Source organism: Perognathus longimembris, chromosome 9 (genome assembly GCF_023159225.1).
Source record: "Perognathus longimembris pacificus isolate PPM17 chromosome 9, ASM2315922v1, whole genome shotgun sequence".
NCBI lineage: Eukaryota > Metazoa > Chordata > Mammalia > Rodentia > Heteromyidae > Perognathus > Perognathus longimembris.
Window position 1 is genome coordinate 38409482 of NC_063169.1, and position 26297 is coordinate 38435778.

The 26297-nt window shown below is 37.9% G+C and overlaps 1 protein-coding gene across 2 annotated transcripts in view; it reads left to right on the forward strand.

Annotated features, from left to right (window-relative positions):
* The window catches only part of Nt5dc1 (5'-nucleotidase domain containing 1), a 96250-nt gene that overhangs the window by 54682 nt on the left and 15271 nt on the right, over positions 1-26297 (forward strand). For both annotated transcript variants that reach the window (XM_048353945.1, XM_048353946.1), the window contains exon 7: positions 24649-24823. In XM_048353945.1, the coding sequence (XP_048209902.1) occupies positions 24649-24823 (175 nt within the window). The remainder of the gene's footprint in view (positions 1-24648; positions 24824-26297) is intronic.

Genomic DNA, 26297 nt, shown 5'->3' on the forward strand with positions numbered 1-26297 from the left:
CAGTTTTGCCCAGGTCAGAGTTTTTCTAGCATCTTTCACACAGTCACACTCTTTCCTTTCTGGTTGCTATAGATCTTGCTTCCCCTTCCTCCAGCCACCTAATAAGCCTTTTGCTTTGTTGACACATAAAGAGTTTGAGGGAGTTACCTAACTCCTGCAGATAGGCTTAGAAAAAGCCCAGAGAACCATCATTAAAATGTGGAGTTCCTATTTAAAATACAGTTTCTGTTTCAGTGTGTGGACTAAACCTCAGTATAAATACTTACTGATAGCTCATGGAATTGAGTTCATGCATAAGACTACAAACAGTAAATCCATTGTCATCCATGTTTTGTGTTTTCAGCAAGTTCTGCAATGATGCAAACAACAAGCCTATTCCCAGACATTTGTTGTTGCAGCAGTCATAACCAGTGCTAATACATGCTTGAAAACCAAATTATCAAGTGCTTCCAACTTTTCCTATAAGTAGTGGACTTTTAAAACATAGTGCAGTGACCCATAGTATTCATGAGAGCAGTTCTACTGAACTTTCTAAAATTTTATCCCACTGCTGGATGTACACAGCAGTTTCTACCTAATAACAACTTCTTGATTGACCCCTGAAAAAAGCAAACATCAGCGAATGAGAAAAGAAATGGATTGACTGATTTAGAAAAGCACCAGGAAAAGCCCCCAACTCTCAACAAAGGTGCTGGTTTGAGGTTTTCACCCTATAAATCATTCTGCCATAAGGAACACTTCCCTGGCTTAATATTTGCAGTTCCTAACGTTCCCGACCTCCCCCCAGGTCAGAGGCCCAAAGCCAGTGAACAGTGGAAAGGTTTTCATAATCTTCATTTTCATGGCTCTACAAATAATAACAGTAAAATAGTCTAGGCACATTGGAAAATTATAAAATGAGATACAGTAATCCTGTTCTTTTCCCCTTATTTAGCATAAGTGAAGATATGTAGCTTGAGGTAGCATTGCTGTAAAGACAGAGATGACAGTTTCAGGATAGTATATAAGTATCTACCCAGTATATGTGTGATTCACTCTTAGTATTCAAATGTGCCTCACCTTATTAAAATTAGGGCTGGGAATGTGGCTTCCTGGTAGAATGCATCCCTAGCATGCATGAAGCCCTGGGTTCCATTCCTCAGCACTACATAAACAGAAAAAGCCCAAAGTGGCTCTGTGGCTCAAGTGGTAGAGTGCTAGCTTTGAGCAAAAAGGAAGCCAGGGACAGTGCTCAGACCCTGAGTCGAAGCCCAATGACTGTCAGAAAAATAAATAAAATAAGTAAAAAGGAGTCTCATGGACTTTCCTGTCTGGGCTGGCTTTGAACCAGGATCCTCAGATCTCAGTTGTTGAGTAGCTAGGATGACAGGCATGAGCCACCAGCTCCCAGCTTGGACTATATTATGGATAGATATTGACACAGATGGACAGCCCCATTGAAAATGCCAGTTAGTCTATTTTGTGACTGCTAAATAATCCCAGTACTGTTACATGCTTTTATTCTCTTTTTTCTTTCTACTTTTGGCATCTTATCTTAATTTACTCTGGTTGTGGTGTTTTTCTTTATGGTTCTTTATCATAGTTGCAAATACTTCATACACTTGATGCACCTTTTTTTCTTGTTAAAGAGGAACATAGGACTCTAGATGTGGATAATCCTGAACTGTGCTTTTGTGACTCTTGGTTCTCTGCAGCTCTTGTGGAGGAAATGAAGTTCAAAAGTTTAAGCCCATTATGCAGACTGTTTTTCTCACCATTAAAAAGGCTCTCACTTGTCAGAGGAAAGTAAATATTTACAGTTGGCAATGGCAAAATATTCTGTGGGTAAAGAAAATGATGTTAATAGAACTGCATTCTCAATAGGAGACAGATAGAAAAATCCATTCATATGCAGAGGTAGGGAAAGTGAAGTAATGGTGACTGCAGTCTGTCAAGTGAAGAAAGCTCACTGCCATCCATTCCAAAAAAAAGTACAGAATTCCTTTTGTACTGGGCCTTCAACTCAGGGCCTTCTGCTCTCATTTGGCTTTTTTACTCAAGGCTGACATTCTACCACTTGTGCCACACCTTTACTTCTGAAGCTTTGCTGGTTAATTGGAGAGAAGAATCTTTCCTGCCCAGGATAGATTGATTTATACCTCAGTTCTCACATCTCAGGCCTCCTGAGTAGATAGGATTATAGGCATGAACCACTGGAGCCTGGCTCAGAAGGGCAGAATTCTTTTTTCTGAACCATGCAGTATGTCTGCCTCCTTTCATAAAGTGTGTTCTTAAAAAAACTGATTTCTAGCCAGGCGCCAGCGGCTCAGGCCTATAATCCTAGCTACTCAGGAGGCTGAGATCTGAGGATAGCAGTTCAAAGTCAACCCAGGCAGGAAAGTCCATGAGACTCTTTTCTCCAATTAACTACCAGAAAACCAGATGTGGCACTGTGGCTCAAAGTGATAAAGTACTAGCCTAGAGCAAAAAGGCTCAGGGGAAGTGCTCAGTCCCTAAGTTCAAGCCCCACAAACAACAACAAAACTGTTTTCAGTTGTCAATGAAATGTGCCGTTCTTTTAAGTGTTCAGGTAGTGGCAGAGTAATGATATCATGAAAACCGCATAGATTCTGTGAAATATGAGTAAAATCCTTCTGAATCAACCAACTACAGGCTCTTTTCAGCCGTGACTTGGTATAAGGCTATTTCTCAGAGAGAAATCCTAAGTGAGATATGATCTATAAATCCATGGCATGTAGTAGCTGGTCAGTGTATCTGCATTTTTTTCTCTTATTGTTCATACATTTTTAAGCAATGGGAAACCAAGCATTCCTTGAGCTGAAGCTGTTTTCAATTTGATGACTGGTTTTTTTTATTTTATTTTTATTATCGTTTTTATTATCTTTAAGTTATTGTACAAAGGAGTTCAATTCAACATGTCCACTTATGAGTACAGTGCATCTTGGCCAATGTCACCCCTTTCATTATTCTCCCCCATCTCTCCCAACGTTTCCCATTCCATCAGCTTTCCTAGCTCCATTTTCACATGTGTTCGTTGAATATTATGACTGCATTCACCCACCCTCTCTCCATTCATCCACCCACCCCCACCCCTTCAACTCACTCCCTTCCTCTGCCACCACAAGTTCCAGCTTTCAGTTCCAGTACTTTTCTGAAGGAGTTATACCACTGGAATCCTCCCCTTCACATTATACCTTAATTAATACAGTTATGTATATGTGCATATAACCTGTATATTTATATATGTATATAATTTAATACTATAATATATAATATACATATATAATTTAGAGCTAACTGCCACATGAGTTTCTCTGATTATATGAAACACTTTCCCTTGGAAAATAAGTTTGTTACATGATGAAAAGAAGATTTGTAATAGTGATTATTTTAAAAGAGGACCTTGTTTCGTTAGTGGAAGTAGAAATTGAGAGAAATGGCTCCTTGCAGGAGGGCGAGGATGACAGATAGTAGTGGGTACCTTATGAAAACAATAAACACCCCATCATTGCCAAGAGGGATAAAAATGACAGTGGCTGAGGGACAAGCCCCTGGTGCAGGAGGTAGGGGAAAAATAGAGAGAAAAACCTTCAACTTTCCTACAGCTCTATCCTTTATTGAGCCTTGAGTAAAGTCAAACAGGAAAGACTTTAGACCTGCAAAACTGCCAAAAATGTAGTGGTCTCTGGACTGGTGACAACCTCACTGCCAGAATTGTGTGGTTTGAGAAACGGCTGGGAAGAATCATCGTGAGAGGAGCAGTGACTGGTCTGCTACATTTCCGAAATCTGAGATCATGCCAGACACCAGCTCACCATTTCAATGGGGTGGGTGCTGGGTGCTGCTCCATGGTCTTCCTGAGCAGCTACCTGCTCATAAAGCAGATCAGGACAAGCAAATCCTAGAGTTCTAGAACTGGAAGGTTCCCAGAAAGTATTGAACACCAGATCTTTATTTTAAATGAGGAAGTGGGGACTCAAAAGCCTAACTTCTTGACCCCGAAGTTGCATGCTGAGTGGCTGTTACCACTGGAACCAAAACTTAAGTCTCTGAAATCAAGTAAAATGCTGAGAAGACATCCAAGATGTCATATGGGAGGCTTAGTACAATGCCACATATTTATAGTCCCAGAGGTGGGGATCTAGAGGATGCTTCAAGTCCAGCCCAAGCAAATTTTAGTAAAATGCTGTGTCAGTTAACACATGAGTGGTTATCATGTCTGTAATTCCAGCTATACTGGAGGCCTAGGTAGGAGGACTGAGGTCTGAGGCCAGCCTAGGCACAAACATAAGACATATATGAAAAAATAACCTAATGTACAAAAGGGGAAGGGGAAGTATGTGTTTCTGCCTATTAACATTATTCAGCCCTAAAAGTCAACATGCTAAGTAAAGAGAAATAAAACAAATAGCAACTTCTACCTTTCCTTCTGTAACTTAGTGAGAATTTTTAACCTGTAACCTTCAACTCCAGGAAAAGTTGGTTTAAAATAGAAAACAAGGAAAAGCATCTGAGTTCTCTCGTTAACCATAAGCAAATAACTACCTTGCTGTACTTGATAATGGCTCCTTTTCTCGGAAGAGGAAGGTAAGAGAAGACTCAAGGAGAAAAAAGGGAAGGAAAAAATTGGTAATATAAAAGGGTTTTGCACAGTAGGTACTTCATAGATATTTCTTTTTCTTTCTTATTTTCTTTTTTTGCCAGTCCTGGGGCTTGAACTTAGGGCCTGAACTCAGGTCCCTGGCTTCTTTTTGCTCAAGGCTAGCATTCTACTTCTTGAGCCACACCGCCACTTCTGGATTTTTCTATTATGTGGTGCTGAGGAATCAAACCCAGGGCTTCCTATATGTGAGGCAAGCACTCTACCACTAGGCCATATCCCCAGCGTATCATAGGTATTTCTTGATACATTTCCAGTTCCATCTAGCCATGAAGAAGCCTTCAGCGGTGACCATCTAACTCAGAATGATTTATATTTGATTAAATAGGCATAAGAATAACATTTTGCCACTAAAAGGTGCAAAATACCATTAATGCAAAAATCCCATTATGTGGGATGAAGTACAGTAGGAATATACTCTATCTACTATAGTCTCTTCTTACTGTAACATACAGTCTGCTAGCCAGATGTCATAGGGTACAGTTGTCACCAAAACACTGGAGAAGCAAAGTCAGGAAGGTCTTCAAATTCAAGACCAGCCTTACCTACATAATTACCCACAAAATAATAATTACCTGCAAATTTTTCTAACATTTCTTTTTTCATAATATAGGTTATATGCATGATCAGAACCATCATCTGAATTTTGAAACATTTTTTCTGATGCCTAACTTGTAATAGTATGCATATCGATATGTCACATTTCCTTACTGTACTGGAACCTTAGGGCAGTCATCATTCATCATTGTTGTCACCAACAAGAAAACAGGAAACGCTGGCTCACAAATTAATTCAAATCAGCTTTGCTACTTACAAATTATGGTTGTCCCTCTTTTTTGAACAAACAACAATGAGGAAAAAATTATCAGCTAATATGAAGATGGTTATTTAGAAATAGGAAACAGGGAATTCATATACCTCCAGGCTATCCCCAAGGTGATAATTGATTATGAGAGCTGAGTATAGTACAGCTCAGTGGTAGAGTGCCTGCCTTGCCATGTAGCTGGATCCTGGATCCATCCCCAGACACCATAAAAATTCTGTATAGGTATTTATTTAATTGGCTGTTAGAGATGGTAGCATGTGTGACGTGAGTGAAAGAGATGACCATAACTGGATTGAGCGCTTAAAACTACAACTAACCAGAGTTAACCTGATTGAAGGCTATTTTGTTCTGCATTAGGAATTCCTCCTGGGTTAAAATAAAACCTGCCCACTCTAATAATTTGGAAAGAAAGAAAGCTGTAAACTACGGTTTAGAGAGTTGGTGGATGGGAAAAGTCACTAATCGCTTAGGTTATATTATGAGGAGTTAAAAATTGATGGAATAGCAGATAGGACTTAGAGAATTGTATTTAAAGTCATCAGGGCTATGTAAAAATCAAATTTTAATTATAAGCATTGTGACGAGGAGGAAAACAAAACAAGTTAACATGAAATAAGTTCTTGTTTCTTGGTAAGAAGTCAATTGATGTCTATAGGTTATGAACTAAGAACTACAAAGATTATTGTGTTAGAGTTCTAAATAAAGATCAGAAGAGTTTTAAATGACTATGAGTAGTGGCTTTCAGGAGTAATATGGGGCAAGTCTCATAGATAGAACAGTTGTTTGTCACTTGGGCTATCCTGTAGTCTTATACTCATATTTTTATTACACACATTAGTTCCTTTCCCTGGCTGCCAGCACATCTTCCAAACTTCTATTTAAGAAAGCTTAAATCTCAACACTGGTGAATCACACCCGTGACCTGGATATATGGGAGGGGAAGAGAGAATCACAGTTCAAAGCCAGCCTGGAGGGGGAAATCCATAGACTCAGTCTCACTGAAGGAGGCTTGGAAGCTTGGCAGTTTAGCGCACACCTGTTGTACTCACAATGGGAAGCAAAAAATAGGAGGATCATGGCTCAGATGCACTTCTGGGCAGGAAGTGAGTGAGAAATTATCTCAAAAATAACTTGTACATAAGGCGGCAGAAGGCATGGCTTAACAGTAGAGCAATTGCCTGGCAAGCAGGAGGACCTGACTTCAAACCCAAAAAAAAGGAAAGGAAAAAAAAGAGCTTATCTCTAGAACACAGTAGACTCTCTTGTCAATCAGGTAAGTATGTTCTTTGGGAAGACTGAAATATAAGTAGAATTCATTCAACAATAAGACCTAAGAAAACTTGAAGCACAGTGAACTCTGAGATCATGGGTGGGCTTTGAAGACCTAAGAAGTATTGTTTTCTAGTGCTAACTTAAGAAGCGACTAACAAGAACTATTTTGAACCACACATTGGGAAGAGCATTGGGAACTGAGGAAAGATTCTGTACCTTTGAATTGTATTTGGTACTGAGCCATTTAATTATTCATCCACACCCCCCACTCTGCCCAGTATTTTTTTTTTAGCACCTGCCGTAACACTGTGATTGGTAAAATTATTTACAGGCTAAACTTGATATTCTTTATCCCTGTGATCTTTGACTCCATACTATCTAAAGTAGATTTAATTATCTCAGTGTCAGCTTGATTCTGAATCACAGAGCACCCAAGTTTACAGGCAACCATTTCTCTCTTTGTGGGGCCCCAGTGATACATATGGCTGACCTTTTTACAAAAAACACTGAAAGGCATTGTTTCCCTGCTAGATCTCTGGATATGATTGTGTCTGATTTAACCTCTGGTTATTATTGTATCTGATTTAACTCATTAGAAAATTCTTGGCAGAATATTCTTTAATATTTGCATGTTCCCCACCACTGTCTGCCACTTGAATTTTGAGAACAAATACAGTTAGGTTCCATGGTTAATAATTTTAGCTGCAGTAGTAGGGGCAGAAGATGACATACAGTAGTAAGTCAAATAGCTATTTCATTACTTTTTGATTATATGACATTGCCCGTTCAACACGATTGCTTTTAAATTAAATGTATAAAAAGAAATCTAGGCAGGTATCTGTGACTGAAACCTGTAATCCTAGCTATTCAGATGGCTGATGTCTCAGGATCATGATTTGAAGCCAGCCTGACCAGGAAAGCCCATCTCTAATAAACTACCAGAAAACCAGAAGTGGAGCTGTAGCTCAAGTGGTAGAGTGCTAGCCTTAAGCAAAAAGAAGCACAGGGATAGTGCCCAGGCTCTGAGTTCAAGCCCCAGGACTGACACGAATAAGAATAAAAATGAATAAAACTGATGAAACTAAAGACCAGTTATGAGGATTCATTAAAATAATATGTTAGCACAGAGCTTGACACATAGAAAACACTAAGAAAACATGTCTTTGTGGTTGTTATTGAGGAATTATTGCCTGCTGGCATTATAGTGTCCTGAGTGCTTTATGTACACATATGTCTTCCATCAGGCATTCTCCAGCTAGATTTATCCCTGATCAGACTGCTGTCATAAAAGCTCTCAGAATATTTTCATGGGGAACTGACAGCTTATGACTTTAAGACACCTAGCTTTGCTCACAAAATGGCCTTTGTTAACTTGCTAGTACTAACAGTAAAAGAGTTTTTTTGTTTTTTAAGCTTCCAATCAAGATCATAGTGAACAAAAGGTTCTTTCTCCTGTCAGACTTCTGGGTAGTCACTAACTACATCAACAAAGGTTCAGTCACTCACTTCCTCTCCCAGTTGAGGTCACCAAGGAATGAGCAACAGTTTTTGAGTAACTGCCATCTCTTTGGTGAGATTCACCCATTCGTTGGCAGATCTTCCAAGTCACCTTGCTGTTCTGCACCTCTTGTTCCTGAACCAGAAGCAGGCCATGTGACGGTTGGATGAAGGTTTATGAATAGCTACAGGTTCTCTGTTCACAACTACACCTGGGGGATGTGACTGCTTTGCTCATGTCCTGCTGGACTCAAGAAGCTCTCTTTAAATAGAATGTCTTCTATTTGTCCAATACCCAATAACCATGGGAATCTCGTTTTAACTAAAACAAGGCCTTTTTCTTCTGATAGACTAACTCTTCAGGCCACAGAATAAGACAGTCTTCTACATTGGTCCTTCTGAAGCTACCAATAGAAAAATATCAGATGAGATTCTTCTAATAGGCACTATTTGACGAAGTCCTTGTCATTTTAAATTAGATAACTCAACCATCACAGAGTTTAAATTCAGCTCCTCATGCTTGCTCAGCCAACACTCCACCACATGACCTGTGCCATCAGCCATACTTTTTGCTGGTCATATTGGAAATGGAATCTTACAGATTCTATTGCCCAGGTTGGCTTGAACCTTGATTCTCCAGATCTAGTTTCCCAAGTAGTAGGATTACAGGCCAGCTACTGAACCATCAGCACCAGATGTATAGCTTGTTGTTGTAGAAGCTGTTCTGTACATTGTGTGATGTTTAGCAGTGTCCCTTTGCCTCTGCCCACTAGATGGCAGTGCCCATTGATCCACCAAAAAAGTCTCGACATTGCCACACAACCCTGAGAGTAGTGGGAACAAAATTGCTCCCAGTTAAGAACTTTTATAATGTAATTAAAAACCTCTTTCCACAGGAGACAAAAATCTCTGGTGTTTTTAGACAGGCAGAGAAGTCTACCAGATACATTAAATTTTCTCTTCATGAGGATGATCTCCTCAAAGTGACTTTTTGTTCTTTTACCTCAAAGTTGTTAATCTAGTCTCTACTCCTTTGTTCTTATCAAAAAGACTGCAGGTAATAGAAAGGACATGGAACTATCATCAGAAGTTTAATTTTTATTCTATCCATACAAGTATTAGCCCTAATACTGGCCACATCCCTTACTACTTTGAACCCTTGGTTATAGGTTTGTCAATGAAGTCGTGGTAAAGAGAGAGGTGTGTGTTTGTCTGTCTGCCTGAGGTATATGTGTACCTTCAAAAACCAGAGGATGTATCTGGCACCTTACTCTTGGTGTCTAATACCATTCCCCAATAATAGGAATGGATTTCTTCATGAAATGCATGACTCTAGGACTGGGCAGGAAACAATACAAGATGACCCAAAGCATCTTGTAATTCTGGAAAATGAAGACATGCTTTTAGAAACAGAGAAAGCTGTAAGGACAGGGCCATGTCAGCAAAGAACATAGGGATCAAATGACAGAGTTCCCAGTGACCAAAGCTGGAACTATTTAAGAGCAAAACTAATTAAGTAGTATTGGATTACAGCCCCAAATATAAATAAATTTCAATGAGTCTGATGTAAATAAATTATTGAACAAATAAATGAGGCTAAGATACTAATCTCCCATGCAAAAGAATTCCAAATAATTTGTTATGGGTATTTCACTCTCAGAAGATGGACAATATTCTCTAGTTGTGAGGGTAGACTGGACATGATAGCTTCCTTATAGGGGACAGTGTGGGAAGATGGAAGGAAGAGTCACTTTACTGAAGAAGCCCTTCGCAGATGATCAAGATCAACATGAACAGCACTAAGTCATACTGATAGTGTGTACCCTTTATATCATGTGATAGGGCTGGCACTTTACCTTCATAAACAGTCTCACCCAAAACCTATGACTCCAGATAACTACAGAAATATCAGATAAATACAGCAAAGTTCTCCTTAAAACTGTCAAACTTAAAAAAGAAAGATAAAGAAGGAGGGAAAGAAGGAAAGGTAGAGAGACAGGAAGGAAAGGAGGAAGGGAGGAAAGGAGGAAGGGAGGAAGGAAGGAAAAAGGGATAGGAAGGGGAAAAAAAAGGTCTGAGACTAGGTCATAGCTGAGAGTAACCAATGAAGATCTACCCATATTGGATCATGGAATATGAAAAGGAAATTAGGTTTAAAATTAAGTGAATATAAGCAATGTGTGGGCATTAGTTTATAATGTACCAATGTTGTTTCAGTAATTGAAAAGTGGACCATAATAGTGTTAAGATGTGATAGGGAAACAGAGTGTAAGGTGTATGGGAATGTATTGTACTATCTTTTGTCATGTTTATTAGAGCTATACAGATAGTACCGCAAGGGAAAGATGACAGAACTTATTAAAGTAAAACAAAGCAAAGATAAAACCTTTTACCTTTTGCATAATGGATTAACTAGAATAAGTTTGACAAACAATATTTTAGCCAAACACCCCGAAATCAGACAAGTCATACTTTTGTAAGTCTAAAACTACCTTATAATAAAAAGTTGTTTAAAACATAGGTGACTACAGTTAAGACGCTATTACAAGTAATGATTATCTTATCCAAAGGATATTGCCAAGCTCTGGTATATAATTTCATAATCCTAACCACTCAGGAATCTGAGATCTGAGATTTGTTGTGGTTCTAAGCCAGCCTGGGCAAGAAAGTTCGAGTCCCTTTTCTCCAGTTAACCACTAGAGAACCACAAGTGGAGCTATGGCTCCAAATGGTAGAGTGCTAGCCTTGAGCTCGGGGACAGCACCTAGGCCCTGAACACCCAGGCTCCATGACTGACAAAAAAAAAAAAAAAAAAAAGATTCATGAAGTCTGTCTCCATCTTCATTCTCAGGGTAATTTAGTATCCTTACCAATTATAGTGCACTCCTTATTAGCACAAAGCAGCTGTACGTTTCAAGCTAAAGAAGCCTGATTATACCATATAAAAATTCTTCTCCTTTCAAGCCTAAGTTGTGCGGCATGTTATATCCACTCTCTATGTATCTACTTCCCCATCTCATCAGAAGTACAGCCCCAGCTTACCACTTGCAGGTGCATCTTCCTGACCCTGAAAGACCTATTTGGTTTTTTTTTGTTCTCAAGGGAAAATGGAGGGAAAAAAGAGTAGCGAGGTATTATGAGATGAAACATAAAGCACAAACCTCCCAGAAAATATAACTGATGTGCAGAATAGGGATGAAATATGAAACAATCTTTCATAATGGGTCACTGCATGTACACTCTTGGAGGGACAGTATAATGTAGGTAACTGGAACTAATTATCTCTGATGATACTATTGCCTTCCTAACCATACCTGAGACACCTAACTATATAATAGGAAGTTATTCCTGCCATTGTATTGCAGTATGCAGTACTGTGTGTTCTTTCTGCACAGGTAGCACTGTATAAAGGTTTGCATTTAAACAGGACTCATAGAAACTGAATGCAGAATTGTTGCATTATATATAAACAACAGTATTGTATAACCTCTTTATAAAAATAATTGTCTAGTCAGGTGTCCCTAATGTGACCAATGACTAGTGGAATCACCTCCACAAGGTTTTTTAATTCTGAGAACACCACAGTGAGGTGAGCATTTGTTGGCATTGTTGGGCTTATCAACAGTACCAAGCTGTCATTTAACCTAGGAATAATGTAAAGAGCATGTGCTTGCCACTGTTGGAAGTACTCTCATTTACACTTGATTGGCATCTCATCACATTGGTACAGCAGGGAAGAAAACAATATGGCTACTGCTCAAAGGTAGAAGAAAACACAGAGCTAAAGCCCAAGTGTACAGTCCAAGCCACCTGACTGTGGGCAGAGTGGTTCCCCAGCAGGCCAGTGCTAACGCCTTGGCATGGCTTCAGGATTAAAATTATGGCTTTTACTTTTTAAAATTCTCTAGTTCTGGACCAAATGTTTGCTTGTTATTCTGAATCAGATGTGACAATGTAGTTTTATGCAACCATGGCTGGTAATTTTAGGGAAGATATGCTGAAATTAACTTGTACTTTGGGGAAGTGCTGGCCATTAGAACTTCCTGGAGTGATGAAATGGCCTATCTGTGCTGCCCTCATAATAGCCACTAACTGCGCAGGGCACTTGAGCATGTGTAACGTGGTTGGGGTTTTGCTGATGCTGACTTCTAAATTTTAATTTAACCTAGTTTGCCTGTAAGTAGCTGTGTGTGACTAATGGCCAGCCCGTTAGGCTCAAGAAATCCTCCTTTATGATCTAGGCTTCGCTGGTGTGTGTTGGGGGGGGGGGGTTGTTGTTTCTGTGCACATCTGTCCATTCTTGAGAGGGAAAAAGTCAGTTTTTGGAGAATCTCTTTCTCGTTATATATAGAATATTTCACATGAAATGTGGACCATCTCCGATCTAAAGCTGTGAAAATTTAAACTTAACACTAAAAAGTGAAGTTGACTCAATTTAATTCATCTATTTGTCAGGACGGGGACAGGAGGAATTAGGAAAGTGAGCCCATATGTTCTTAATTCTACCTTTAAGAAAATGAACCTTTAGAAAATTATTATTGGCAAGTGGCTTATTTCTTTAATTTTAAAAACAAAGAACTATTTTCTTTTACAGATACATATCTGTTATTTGATGCCCACAAAGTTCACTGACACTTTAAATCTGGATTGAGTACTATTTACACAGCCAGACAAAAATCCAGTCCCATGATATTTCCATTAGGCTAAGAAAGGAACTCCAAGATTAGTCTGAGAAAGGGTAACGGTAGTTTACAAATGCATAAATGCTTTGCTGATAAACACTAAAATATTAAAACAATGATAGCTGTTTAAATAATTCAGAAGCTCTATGGGAGAAAATAAAAAAGATGGTAGTTATCTATAACTTAGTTTTCTTGACTTGAAAAATCTTCAAGATGTGAGGAAAGTAAAAAATGTAAAATATCACCAGGAATAATACAGATGGAGAGAGGAAAGCAGTTTCATAAGAGGCCTTTTTGACTTTTAACATGTCTTGGGCTTCTGACTGCACATGCTTTCCTCATGACTGGATCACTTTTTCTCATAGGTTTTGAAATTACAAAAGCACTTCTTAGGCTTGAAGACAGGGAGTCGTGGAGATAGTCTAAAATGTTAATAAATGAAAATTTGAGCAATTGAAATTACTGAATGCTTGTTTCTCCATACTGGCGATTAGTGTTGGCCTTTGGTGTCAGATTCAGCAGTTAGTTTTAGTCTACCTTATGAATTCCTTTTCGTAGTCATGAAACTTTTGTGTCGGTTTTCTGTTCTTACTCTTATTAAACTATATTGTTAGCCGGGAGCCAGTGGCTCATACCTATAATCCTAGCTACTCAGGAGGCTGAGATCTGAGGACCATGGTTCAAATCCAGCCCAAGCAAAAAAAGTCTGTGAGACTCTTATCTCTAATTAATCACAGAAAAAGCTAGAAGTGGTGCTATACCTCAAGTGTAAAGTGCAAGTGCTAGCCTTGAACAAGTGCCCAAGCCCAGAGTTCAAGGTCCAGAGCCAGCAAAAAATAAAAATAAAAAAACCAAATTTGCAGTTAACTAGGAACATGTTTTTTAGCTAATAGAACTTTGTCACTCTTCCAGAATTTTTCCTCATATACCCTACCAGCTCTCCCTTCCCTGGAGAGACATTGAACATTACAGAGTAAATTTCTCTAATTTTGAACTTTGTTCATCATGCTAAAATGTGCTAAGTGTGCTCAAAGTGTGTTTGGTGGGCATTTATAATAAAGCAATTTGATATAAGTTGCCATCATTTCATCCAGCTGATTTGAATCAAACTCTGTGTATGGAGGCTTCATTCTCAACTTGGTATTGTGGAGATATTTACAGAATGAAGGCTAATGACTAATAAAGACTCAAAGAAGGCTGGTAATCACTGGTAATCAGGGAAATATCTAATACAATAATGAAATACCTATTTTCAACCAGTCTCATAATAAAACAATTCTTCCCAAAAGGAGTTCCTTGAATATGTAAAACTTTGGGGGAGAGTTGATTTAGCATATTTCTTTAGAAATAAAACAGCTGTTGGTGCGAGTTGCATCTTTATTCTAATTTTATACTAGAAAGGTACATAAAGATTGATATGCTTTTCATTTTGCTAGTTGCATTCACATATCTTAACAGAAAGGGTAAAATAACTTCATCAAAGAGGTTAAGTCAATAAAGTAAATAGGCATGGTAAACGTACACAAAATGAAGAGATCTGGAGAGTGGGACTTACATTCATTCCATCATGCTTTATTCCTCAGTGTGTACTGAGAGGCAATCAGCCTTGCTAGGCCTCATTTTCATATCTTTACCATGAGAAGACTGGGTTTCATGGTCCCCAAGCTCCCACCGCCACCTACAGATGCCCTCCTCAGTGCTATGTGAGGGCAATGGGCCTCTCCAACCAGTGTTGTCATCTAGAAGTGAGCAGAGAAGAACCGCCCTACTTCTCTGTCAAAAGGACTTCAGGGTTTTTACCATAACAATTCTTTTCAAAATGTTTTTAAGGCAAGTAGTATTTCTACAGGCAAAACCTTGCATTTTGAACCTATACAGGTCATTTCCACACAGTATGGCCCGTGACATTTCATAGGTAATTAACTGCCTGTACTTAAGCTAAGGAACTTAGGGAAGTAAAGACAGCTACACCGTGTTTCATACACTGTGCTGAGTGATAGAATTTTCTTCAATCCCCACAGTTAGTAAAGTATACCCACTGTTACTATCATTGACTTAGAGATTTGCCAGCAAAGGGACTAAATCAACTTAATAGATGGCACAACTGAGACTTGAATCAGGATAGTCCAATTAGGATACCCTCCCCCAATGGAACTCTGGGGATTATGTTCTGAAACAGGCTCACATCTTTGTATCCACACAATTGCAGAACTGCTGTGTCCTTTGAAGTATTTTCAGTGGGTATGAAATAGCCAGCCACTGACCTCCACCGCCAACCACAAAATTTCTTAATGAAGTCATCTGCAAATCACAAATTCCTTTCTCCCATCTCTCCTCTCCTATTCTATAATGATTTAATTTGCTTGCATAAAACATTCAGATGAAACCCTTTTTGAAGTTCTAAATAGCTTTCTATTCTAGAAAGAAAAACATTTTCTTTGTCATAGTTTTCAGAAGAGATGTTACTGATCATCTGTGAGGTCTAGTGCCATTTCCTTTTCGTTCACCTTTTCTTCATTGAGTACACATGGCTCATTTGATGTTTACTGCTGATTTTGCCAAATAATTGTGAGTGAAATATTTTATTTTAATTGAATTTTGAGGGTTTTTTTCTTGATTATTTGGTAATTCTACAGTTTAAAATTCTCTGGATTTATGTTGACAAGTCAAAAAAAGAAATAATCTAGTCATTTATATGTTTTATTAAGACACAGATGGAGATATATGTAAAAATTGACTGAATTCATAACTGTAGTTTTTAGATTTCTTATGCTACTCTAGCAATGGATCTTTACTCTTAAATGATTTTATGTTATTTAAAAGGCATGATTGGCTAGTTGCCGGTGGCTCATTCCTGTAATCCTAACTGTTCAGGAGGCTAAGATCTGAGACTTGTGGTTTGAAGCCACCCCAGGCAAAAATGTCTGTGAGACTGTCACCTCCAATTACAAAAGGCCAGAAGTGGAATTGTGTCTCAAGTGGCAGATATAAGCCTTGAGCAGAAAAGCTGAGGAACAGCACCAGGCCAAGAGTATTCAAGCCCCACAACTAACAAAAAATAAATAATTAAAAATGTAAAGCATGATGATTATTGTGTTAGTATGATGTGAATATGTTAATATTTGTGTGAATATTTGTTTATTTAGAAAAATATGTAAGATCTATAAACTTACATTCATTAGATTTTAAGGAAGTAGCATGAAAGAGAGGGGAAAAACAGCCTGCCTAGCCAAGAAAAATAAGTACTAAGAAGGAAGTAAAAGGAGCTGGACCAGAAGCCCTGCCCAGAATATTCTGTGAAAGGCAGCCACCTGCAAGAATCTCCTACCCATGCTCCTACTGTATTTTCTACCTGAGGCTTGCTCACTCTTTCCAGGCTTCATTATACATAAGGCAAAGAAAGCTCTGGGTTTGTGCTTCACACGTGCTCATTGTAGAATGGAATCCCCTAATGGGTCTATTTTAGTTATTTCAGTTCATTGGGAGTGGAAGTTAGCATGATATGTGTCGACTAAAAGGCTCACATTGCCTTAGGCCCATACTGCAGAAGAAAAATCAGCTCAACTCAACTTCCATTCCAGATTTGTGTTAAATCATTGAGCACTGGAGTCCTCAGCAGGAGACAGATTGCCTTTAAACATTTCTAGCAAGTGAACCCTAATCTGTAATTTATGATTCCTTTGTTACTGTTATTGCCTCAGAGCTAGAGAAGACTTTTTTTTTCTTCAAAGAATAATGACACATCTCTGAGCCTGTTGTGCCCCCAAGGGATCCTATTTTAGTTCTCCTAATATCTCTTAGATTGAAAACTGGCACTGATGGATAACACCTGTAATCCTAGCTAGTCACGAGGCTGAGCTCTGAAGATTACAGTTTGAAGCCAGCCCAAGCAGAAAATATCACGAGATTCTTACCTCTAGTTGACCAGCAACAGGCCAGAAGTGGAATAGTGGCTCCAATGGTAGAGTACCAACCTTGAGCAAAGAAGCCAAGTGAGAGTGTGAAGCCCTGAGTTCAATATCCATGTACACACACACCACACACACACACACTCCCAGCTTCTGGCAAATATAAAGCCCTCCAAGATGGTTGTACAACTAGCAAGTGCATTTAAAGACTCTTTGGGAAGGAAATTTATATTGTAGCTCTTTGAAGCTATCCCCTAAAACCTGTGCTAGTTTTTACCTCTAGGCACCCTTAGTTTCCTGTGTCAGGAAAAACATTCTGGGCTGGGAATATGGCCTAGTGGTAAGAGTGCTTGCCTCGTATACATGAAGCCCTCAGTTCAATTCCCCAGCACCACATATATAGAAAACGGCCAGAAATGGCGCTATGGTTCAAGTGGCAGAGTCCTAGCCTTGAGCAAAAAGAAGCCAGGGACAGTGCTCGGACCCTGAGTCCAAGCTCCAGGACTGGCCAAAAAAAAAAGGAAAACATTCCCATTTCTTATATAGGTAATACTTAACACTACTGGACAACAGAACTTTTATCCTCTAACATTAACAGGGAAAACCAGCTGTTAGCTTTTTAGCAGAGGCCTGACAGTGTTTTGCTGTGTCCCTTATTAACCTGAAAACCAAAAAATTGTCTTACTCAGAGACTGAAAATAAAAATGTGCCAGAATTTGATTGTATCTTAAAAATGGACAGGTGTGTTTTTTTAGAAGACGGCAGAGAGAAGAGATGTAAGCAGGAGACTCATTGAGGTACAGGGACATCCGCCCAAAGCAGTTTTATCCCAAATGGTTTTGTAATCTTCTTGTCTCAGAGTCTGTGTACCTTTCAGCAAAATCCCTCACATTAAATTTCCTTTATGGTCCTTTTTGGCATTTCCTAATGTCTGAATTCAGGACCTGGACACTCTCCCTGGGCATTTTTGCTCAAGGCTGGCACTCTACCACTTGAGGCACAGCTCCACTTCCAGCTTTTTGGTAACTAATTGGAACAAAATCTCAGACTTCCCTGCCCCGGCTGGTCTCCTAAGTAGTTAGGATTACAAGTGTGAGCCACTAACAATCAGCTTACATTATAGGTTTTTTTTTAGTTCGTTTTACTGTAATGATGCATTATATCAGAAAACTTTTTCTTGCAGAGCCAGATAGAACTATGTAGATATTTATATTATAGAACCATTATAATATGTAAAGCCTTTCTTACCTCATGGTATTCTGTTGTCTGAATATGAACATGAAAGCAATGACATCTCTCAACACTGAGGCCCATTTGTGAACTTCAAGTTCAGTGTCCCAGGCAATGTGGTTCTGTCTGTCATAGCGGGAAGTACTTATTTCACTATTCTAGTACTGTTTTTCTTGTAACTTCAAATTTTATATCACAAAGTCAGTATCTCCATTAAAACCATTATCCAGGGGACAATGATGGAAGGGGTCTCTAATCAAGTTGCACTCTATGCATTAATGGACATGTTAAATTGAAGCCCCTCATGGACATCTATCTGAAGAAATTATCTGAATTAAAATTTCACTAATCTGAAACTTTTACTATTTCTCTTTTTCATTTTTTCTATTTTTCTCTTCTCCTTCCAGTCACCTCTGCCCTCCATCTTTCACTCCTCCATCTCTTTTTCTTCTTTCCCTCTTGCCTTTCCAAATACAGTCAGTGGCCATGTGATATGAGGAAGAGTCATGTAAAGGATACAACTTAGGTAGCAAATGTAATGAAAAATAGAAAACTGACTTAATAAAAACAGCTACTTCTTTTATTTATGTGTGTTATTGCAATGTAGATATTGCCTAGACTTGATTATCTCATATATATATACACATATGCATATATATAATGCTGATCAGACATTAGACAGGAATTCTTTAGAACTCATCTAATGTACAGAAATGGGTTTTGTCCAAGTTAGTAATAGCTCAGAATACTGTTAGCTATGTTAGTCAGAAAATATATTTCTAGGGACACTGAGGATATTTGACCTAAAGACACTAAGAAACAGTGTACCCTCCTGACAAAATTCTTTTATCTTTTAGATAGATATATGTATATATGTATATACATATAAATGTATATATAAAATATATGTACATATAAAGATACCTATATGTTTGGAAAAGGGAAGTTTTAGGGTTGAGGTTTATTGGAAAATTAGTTCAATAACCCAGGAAATTTATTTCTTATTGTCATAATCACTAGACCTGTCAACAATTTATATTTCTTCCCTCTAAGTGGATCACATCTGAAATAGGTGAAAAATTGGAAGCATTGTGTAAAATTTGCCTTTGTTGCTTGTTAATATTGATTTTCAAACTCTTCAAGTGATGTGTGCTGGCAAGACCTGTACATATATTTATTTTTGTAAACTTACATACAATAGGAACCTTTTGAGTGGGGATTTTGAGATGAATAAAAATAATTTGGAGTCTGTTTGCTTTCATCTTGGCTGTTTCTAGAAACACATGTAAATATTTTTTAAATCTGTCTTGAATTACATAGAGATCATTGGGATCATGACTCCATTCTAGAGCATCTTGCTCTGTAAGAAACTGCCACAAAACTTTTCAGCTCCAAACAGCTATTTATTATTGCCACTTATTCTTCTGGGCTCAGTGGTATGCTTTTCAATTGCAGTTGGTGTCACCTAGGCTAAAATCCTCTGGAGATTAGTCTGGGCTGGATATCATCAAAAGGGGATCAGTTTTAGTCCTGTGGCTGAAGCCTGGAGTTCAGTTGTGCTGGCAGTTTAGGTCACCTACAAACTATTTCCTCTCCTTGACTTCCTGCTTCCAGCTTGATTTCAGATTGTCTGCACTTTTTACATGGTACCTGGCTTCTAGGAACAGAATGTTGAAGCTGCTAGGCTAGTTAAAGGTTACAGAGTGGAGCTAGCAGAGTGTCACTGCTACCATATTCTCTTGGCTACAGCAATAAGATAGCCTTCTCGATTCAAAAGAATGGAGCAGTCAACTCCCTCTCACAAAGATGTGACCATCTTTGGACTATGACTCACCTCTCACATATATATGCACATACATGTGCAATAACTTGAACATATATTTTATAGCACATGCACAATAACATAAAAATGTACTTCCTATTAAGATGAGATTTGCTTAAAATCTGTAGCTGAAGTGCGGTAGTGCATAGGTTTCTGGCTATTTCACTTTCAGGAATGGACTTCCTACTCAAAGATCAGAGATTGTGTGTGTGTGTGTGTGTGTGTGTGTGTGCATTATATATAAACATATATACACTATATATATACACACTATGCACTGCAAGTATATATACTGTATACTCCAAGGTGTGCCACTATAGTGACCTGGGAGAAACAAAGAGACTCTGGTTTGTCTATGTTACTTAAACTCTGTGAATAATTTTCTCCAAAATAGTTTCATGTCATTCACATTTGCTAATTATAAATATGAAATCCATCATTCTAAAATCATGAATACTTCACTAAATGTAGATTTGCATAAAATAAAACTAAGCATTTTAAAGTTCCTTGGCCACAATAATACTTAAGATAATCAGCAGCAATTACTCTGTGTTGATTGCCTTGATAATATTCAAGGCTCTAGGTACTATATAATTAAGACATTCTTACCCACTGACAGCCTGAACTTTGCAGTGAAGCATTCAGGATCTAAGATAGCAGTAAGAGTCATGGTTCTTGCATTTTAAAGCAATCACTTTTTTTTTTCTCTTTTTCTCTCATTTGAGTATTGGGGAATTGAACTCAGTGCCTCATGCATGCTAGACAAGTGCTCTACCACCTGAGCTATCCCCACAGTACACAGCACTACTTTTTAACCTAATGTCATATAAATTTAAAAATGCTTGAAGGACTTTAAAAACTATCAGCCCAGACTAATTAAACCAGGAGCATTGGAATAGAGCATAAATATGCACATTAAAGGACAAAGATACAAGTCAGATATTGTTAAAATGTAAATTTTATAAATTGGTTTTTTCAGTATATTGTATAATTCATTTCTCAGCTCTTTAGGGTCCTTTTTCAAGAATTATATTTAGCATGTCGATTTTTGCTTTCAACTAGATCAAACTATAGAGGGAGCATATACAGGCGTCTGTTTTAATATAAAAGTTAGTGCCATTCCTTGCTCTCTGCAAGGGAACAAAAGAAATTTAGTTCACTGAAAAAAGACCAGGGAAAAGAAATTAATTAGATATCTGTACAGCAATTGCCTTCACTTAAACAATTTATAACTAAACACACTAGCTTTATAATAGCATGCTCTTACATAGCTGATAAAGATTATAATTAGTTCATCAATCTTTTAAATAGTTTTCTGCCTTGGGACCTTCACAGACCTTAGTTGGCGGTTTCAGTCGAGGGGGTCGCATTCCGGCTTCTCCGGTCCCTCTGATAGTAGCTTTGAAAACTTTTGGCCCCCACCACAAGAAAGGTATTGGTAGCGCCCCAGAAAATGCTTATTCAATGATGGTAGAAAATAGTGATGTGGCACAATTGTCTATTAAACTACAGAAAGTATTCTTAGCATTTGAGTTGTACTAATTTTTTTTTCCACAAGAGGTCCCTAAATGCTGTTTGATAAATACAGGCCATGTCATGCACACCTCTCAAATGCAATGAATGCTTCTGTGACTTCCCTAATTCGGTGTTTAATAACTTTTTAGCACAGGAAAGCTATGCTTTTGTTCTTGAGAACCAGCTCCTTGAAATTTTCATTTTTAATTACATCGAGATGCAGAAAATTGCAGCATCCAGTGCTAGAAGAGAACGGGTGCCAGGAAAAGGATTTCCATCAAGTTGGCAATAAAGTGGAATTCTTTTAGAGGTTAAGTGAAAATGCAGGCTACTTTATGAGCTGCATGCAAACAAAGCTGACCTACTCCCTTCTCCTTTACATCTAGGTTTTCTGTCCTGTCCAATCAATGTAAATCTCCTCGTGTTTTAACTAAACATGATTAGTTTTTGATAATGGAGAAGAATGAAAAGGCTGCTCAGATAGCAGTGATTTTGAAAGTTCATGAACACCGCAATTTTTGTTGTTCGGAGTCTGGCTTATATAAATGTTCCACTGTCTGCCACTAATTTAGGTGTTCATGCATTCAGGGTCTGTTCATTTCCTTTAGAGTTTGTCTTCTAAATAGAAAAAAATATTTAGTGCAAAATTATAACTAATTGTAGTATATCTAGAATCTAAAGTCTACGTTTAGTTTCATAAGCTTACTGTATTTTGACAAAAAATATATATTTATGGAACTCTAATCCTCATTCTACAATAGTTTAAGATCACAAAGGAACAAGAGAGCACTTTCTTCCATGACAGCTAGTAAGCTTTTGTAATAGAAGATCAACTCAGAATCTGTGATTGATTTTTTTATACACAGTTTGTTGTGCTTTTTTTATGTGTTCAACAACTCAACAAAAAACAACCCAGTATTACTTAAGACAGTAGTCTTCAGTGATTATTATATCTGCCTCTTTTAAATTAGTCTTATTGAGATACTAATAAAAATTAAGGATTATAGACTGTAGGTATTTAAAGGTGTATGCTTTTACAATTATTTTGAACTGTTAACAGTCGGCTATTAAAATAGCATTTTATTAAATAGCATTTTATTAAAATTTGTATATTGACCATTAGATGGCGCCATATACACGTGGGTAGGAAAAAACACTTGAACAGTTTTTTGAATATATAGTTCTACAAAAATTTTCTTGCATTCCATCTTACAAATCTTTGGCTATCTAGCCCATCAGAATTTTTTTTGCTACAAAGTCTCTGTTTTTCTCACATATGACTCCCTTAGGTAAAAGAGACCTAGTCTCTAAAATTATTTTGATGGTCACCCACACATCAATCTGTTCTGGGGTTTTTTATTTTGTTTTGCTTCGTTTCTCTTGCCAGTCCTGGGGCTTGGACTAGAGCCTGAGCACTGTCCCTGGCTTCTTTTTGCTCAAGAATACCACTTTACCTCTTGAGCCACAGCACCACTTCTGTCTTTTTCTGTTTATGTGGTGCTAAGGAATTAAACCCAGGGCTTTGTGCATGCTAGGCAAGCATTCTACCTCTAAGTCACATTCCCAGCTCTGTTCTTAGAACATTCATTTTATTATATTTTTCTTAAAAGAGTCTTTTGCTGCTAGCATATTACTCTGTCACCTCCTCTGAAAAGCAAAATACATTTTGATTTTGATTGGGGTCCTTACATAACTTCTACCACATTTGGAAATCCAAGAGAATGAGACAAAAAAAATTGTCCTTATAGAATAAAATACAAAGAGCATCACCTCATTTTTGTTCGTAGTCTCCTGGTATTTGTATATTATTCTCATGTTGTAACAAACTTTTCTTTTGTTACTATTTAGCCTGATTTCAATGTTCTTACAATGTGTTATTTTCTGATTAAATAATAATTACTCAAGCCAAGATGCTTTGGGTGGCACATAATAGGTGTCCTTAGCGTTGAAGATTTTACTAAATATTGAGAGAGCAATTAGGTTGTTCTTCCAGTGGTTGTGTGTTGGACTTAAGAGGCACACAGACTTTTCTGTGCAATGCTGCCTTCAAACCTTGATCCTTAGATTTCAGCCTCTTGAGTAGCTAGGATTACAGGCATGAGCTGCCACCACCTGGGGTGGGGGGGAGTTTTGTAATATTATCTGAATCTAATAATGTTTTGCCAATCAAATCTATTTTCTACTATATATGTATATCTTTCAAGGCACTGGAGGGATGCTGCCACCATTGGTCTACACCCAAGCTTAGCCCCACCTGTACGCTCCTAAGGACCTGAGTGCTCAGAGCCAGCCTTACCAGTTCAGGAATTGCAAGCTTTCAACATTCACTGTCAGCTGCAGTGTCTTCTAGTCTTCCTGGCTTGTTCACCCCGTTTTTTTGCATTGTAGTGTGTGTTCTGTCATTTATTAACTGAAGTAGAGTAGATTCAAGGGAGATCTCAGAGAGTAATTCCTTAGAAAGCCAAATTCAAAGTTCAGCAAAATAAAACACCAGGAAGCAGGTACCCAAAAGAGGGTGGGAACCAAGGGGAAAGGGGCAGGTGAATGAAGAGGAGGAGAAGGGGAGAAGTCAGTCAAGAATCCAATGTATATCCTACAAAATTAAGCTGAGTGAGAGAAGGGTGCATAGGGAGGGGATGGATCAGAATGTTGAAAGGGGTGACACTGATCAAGATATAGTATATTCATAAACTGCTTTTAAATGGCAACTCCTTAATGTAACAACTGTGATAATAACTTTTAAAATATTCTTATTTAAAAAGAAAAAAAGATGCATGGTACCCATAAACTTAAAAAAAAAAAAGAAACAATGCTATTATGTCTCTGAGGAACCTAGCTCCCTGTACAGCTATTTCACACCAAAGCTGTGTTCCTGGTGCATTACCTGAATATTTGGTTCTTGGCTCTGTTCCGCTAATATTTGTCAGATGACAGAAAGAATATTTAATAGCAATTAAAGCAAGGTTTTCTCTAGTTTGGAATGTTGATAATACTGTTTATTATATTACTTATTTTAATAATTTATACACAGTCAAAATTATCAACTGGCATTTTCAACCATCATTTCTTAATGAAAAACAAAAATTACCTTTACAAAACAGTGTTGGTATCATTGCTAAATTATTTGAACCCAGTCTTGATCCTTTCAATTTTAGCCATAGCTTTGAAAATTATGATTTTGGTTTTAGCGTAAAGAAATGTCTGAAGTAATCCCTTGGCATTTTTATTTTTTTCAGAAAACTGTGGATTATATTTTCCCGAAATTAAAAGAAATCCCGGCAAATATTTACACAGTTGTCCAGAATCTGTAAGAAAATGGCTTCAGCAGCTTAAGAATGCTGGGAAAATTCTGTTGTTGATTACCAGTTCTCACAGTGATTACTGTAGGCTTCTCTGCAAGTATATCCTTGGGTAAGTGACAAGCCATTCCATTGTGTCTAATGAAATAAATACTGGTGGCCAGTTAGACCAGTGATACCACTGGGTACGAAACTGTACCATATAAAATAGTTCTGGGAGACAGTGTTTTCAGGCTTCTTAATTTGTTTTCTAAGTGTCTGTGGCCAGCAGCCTACCTCAAATGCATTTTCCAGGAGCAGGGGCACAGTGTTCTGGGGACAAATGTTCTTATCTCTTACAGATGGCTAAGGCTTCAGGTTGTCTAGAAGGTAGTAGAATCCATGTCCTTCAGCCTCCGATAAATTTTTGCTACCTTTGGATGATTATTGAAGGACACTGAATTATAGAATTCATTTCCTGACAAGTCCCTAGTCAACAACCTTATCCATGTGGAGCTATGTCCTTTGCTCCTTAGCATAGCCAGGGACACACCTGATATCCATGAAGCTGTCTTTAGAGTAAGCAGTCGTGTTTAGAATAAGGCAGACTTATGTGCAGGCTCTGCTGTGCAACTTAGTATGATGTTGGCAGGGAGAAACATTTCTCAATGTAATAAAAGCTGTATAGGGCAAACCTATAGTCAACATCATGAAACATGGTGAAAAACTGAAATTATTTCCTCTAAAAAGTCAGGAACAAGAAAAGTATACCCACTCTCCCTAATCTTATTCAGCATCATACTAGAGTTCTCAGCCAAAGCAATAAAGCATGAGGAAGAAATCAAGTGGGAGAATGCTATTTCAGGGGCAGCACTCAGGTCCTGAGTTCAAGACCCAGGACTGGCAACAAAAGGAAAAAAAAATCAGTAGCTTTTCTATATACAAACAATGAATAAGCTGAGAAGATAATCTACTCACAATGACTTCAACATTAATTAAATACCTAGGTATAAACTTAACCAAGGAGGTGAAAGAAATGTCAGAATTAACATGAAAATGACTATATTACTAAGAGCAATCTACAGACTCAGTGCAAGTCCCAATGTCATTTTTCATAGAAATAAAACATCAATCCTAAAATTCTTTGAGAAGCACAAAAGACACACCAAAAGACATAATACTGGACTTCACTTCAACTTATACCCCCAAAACAGAGTGATGCTGGCATAAAAAACAGACATGAAGACCAATGGAAATAACCAGAAATTAATCTATACAACTACAGCCTTCTTTTCTGCCACAAAGGAGCCAAAAACATACACTGGAGAAATGTTTCTCATGACTAACTGCTTGACTAGGAATTCCGGTACAATATTAAATAGAGTAGAAAGAAGGGACATCTTTGTCATGCTCCTGAGTTTAGAAGAAATGGTGTCGGTTTTCCCTCATTTAGTAGGAGATTGTTTATAGGTTTGTCCTGTGTCACCTATTTTGTGTTGAAATATGTTCCTTCTGTTCCTAGTTCCTTCAGCTTTTCTGAGTCTGTTTAACAAATGGAGTTAGAAAAACTGGTTATCTCTAAGCAGAAGGCTGAATCTATTTCCCTG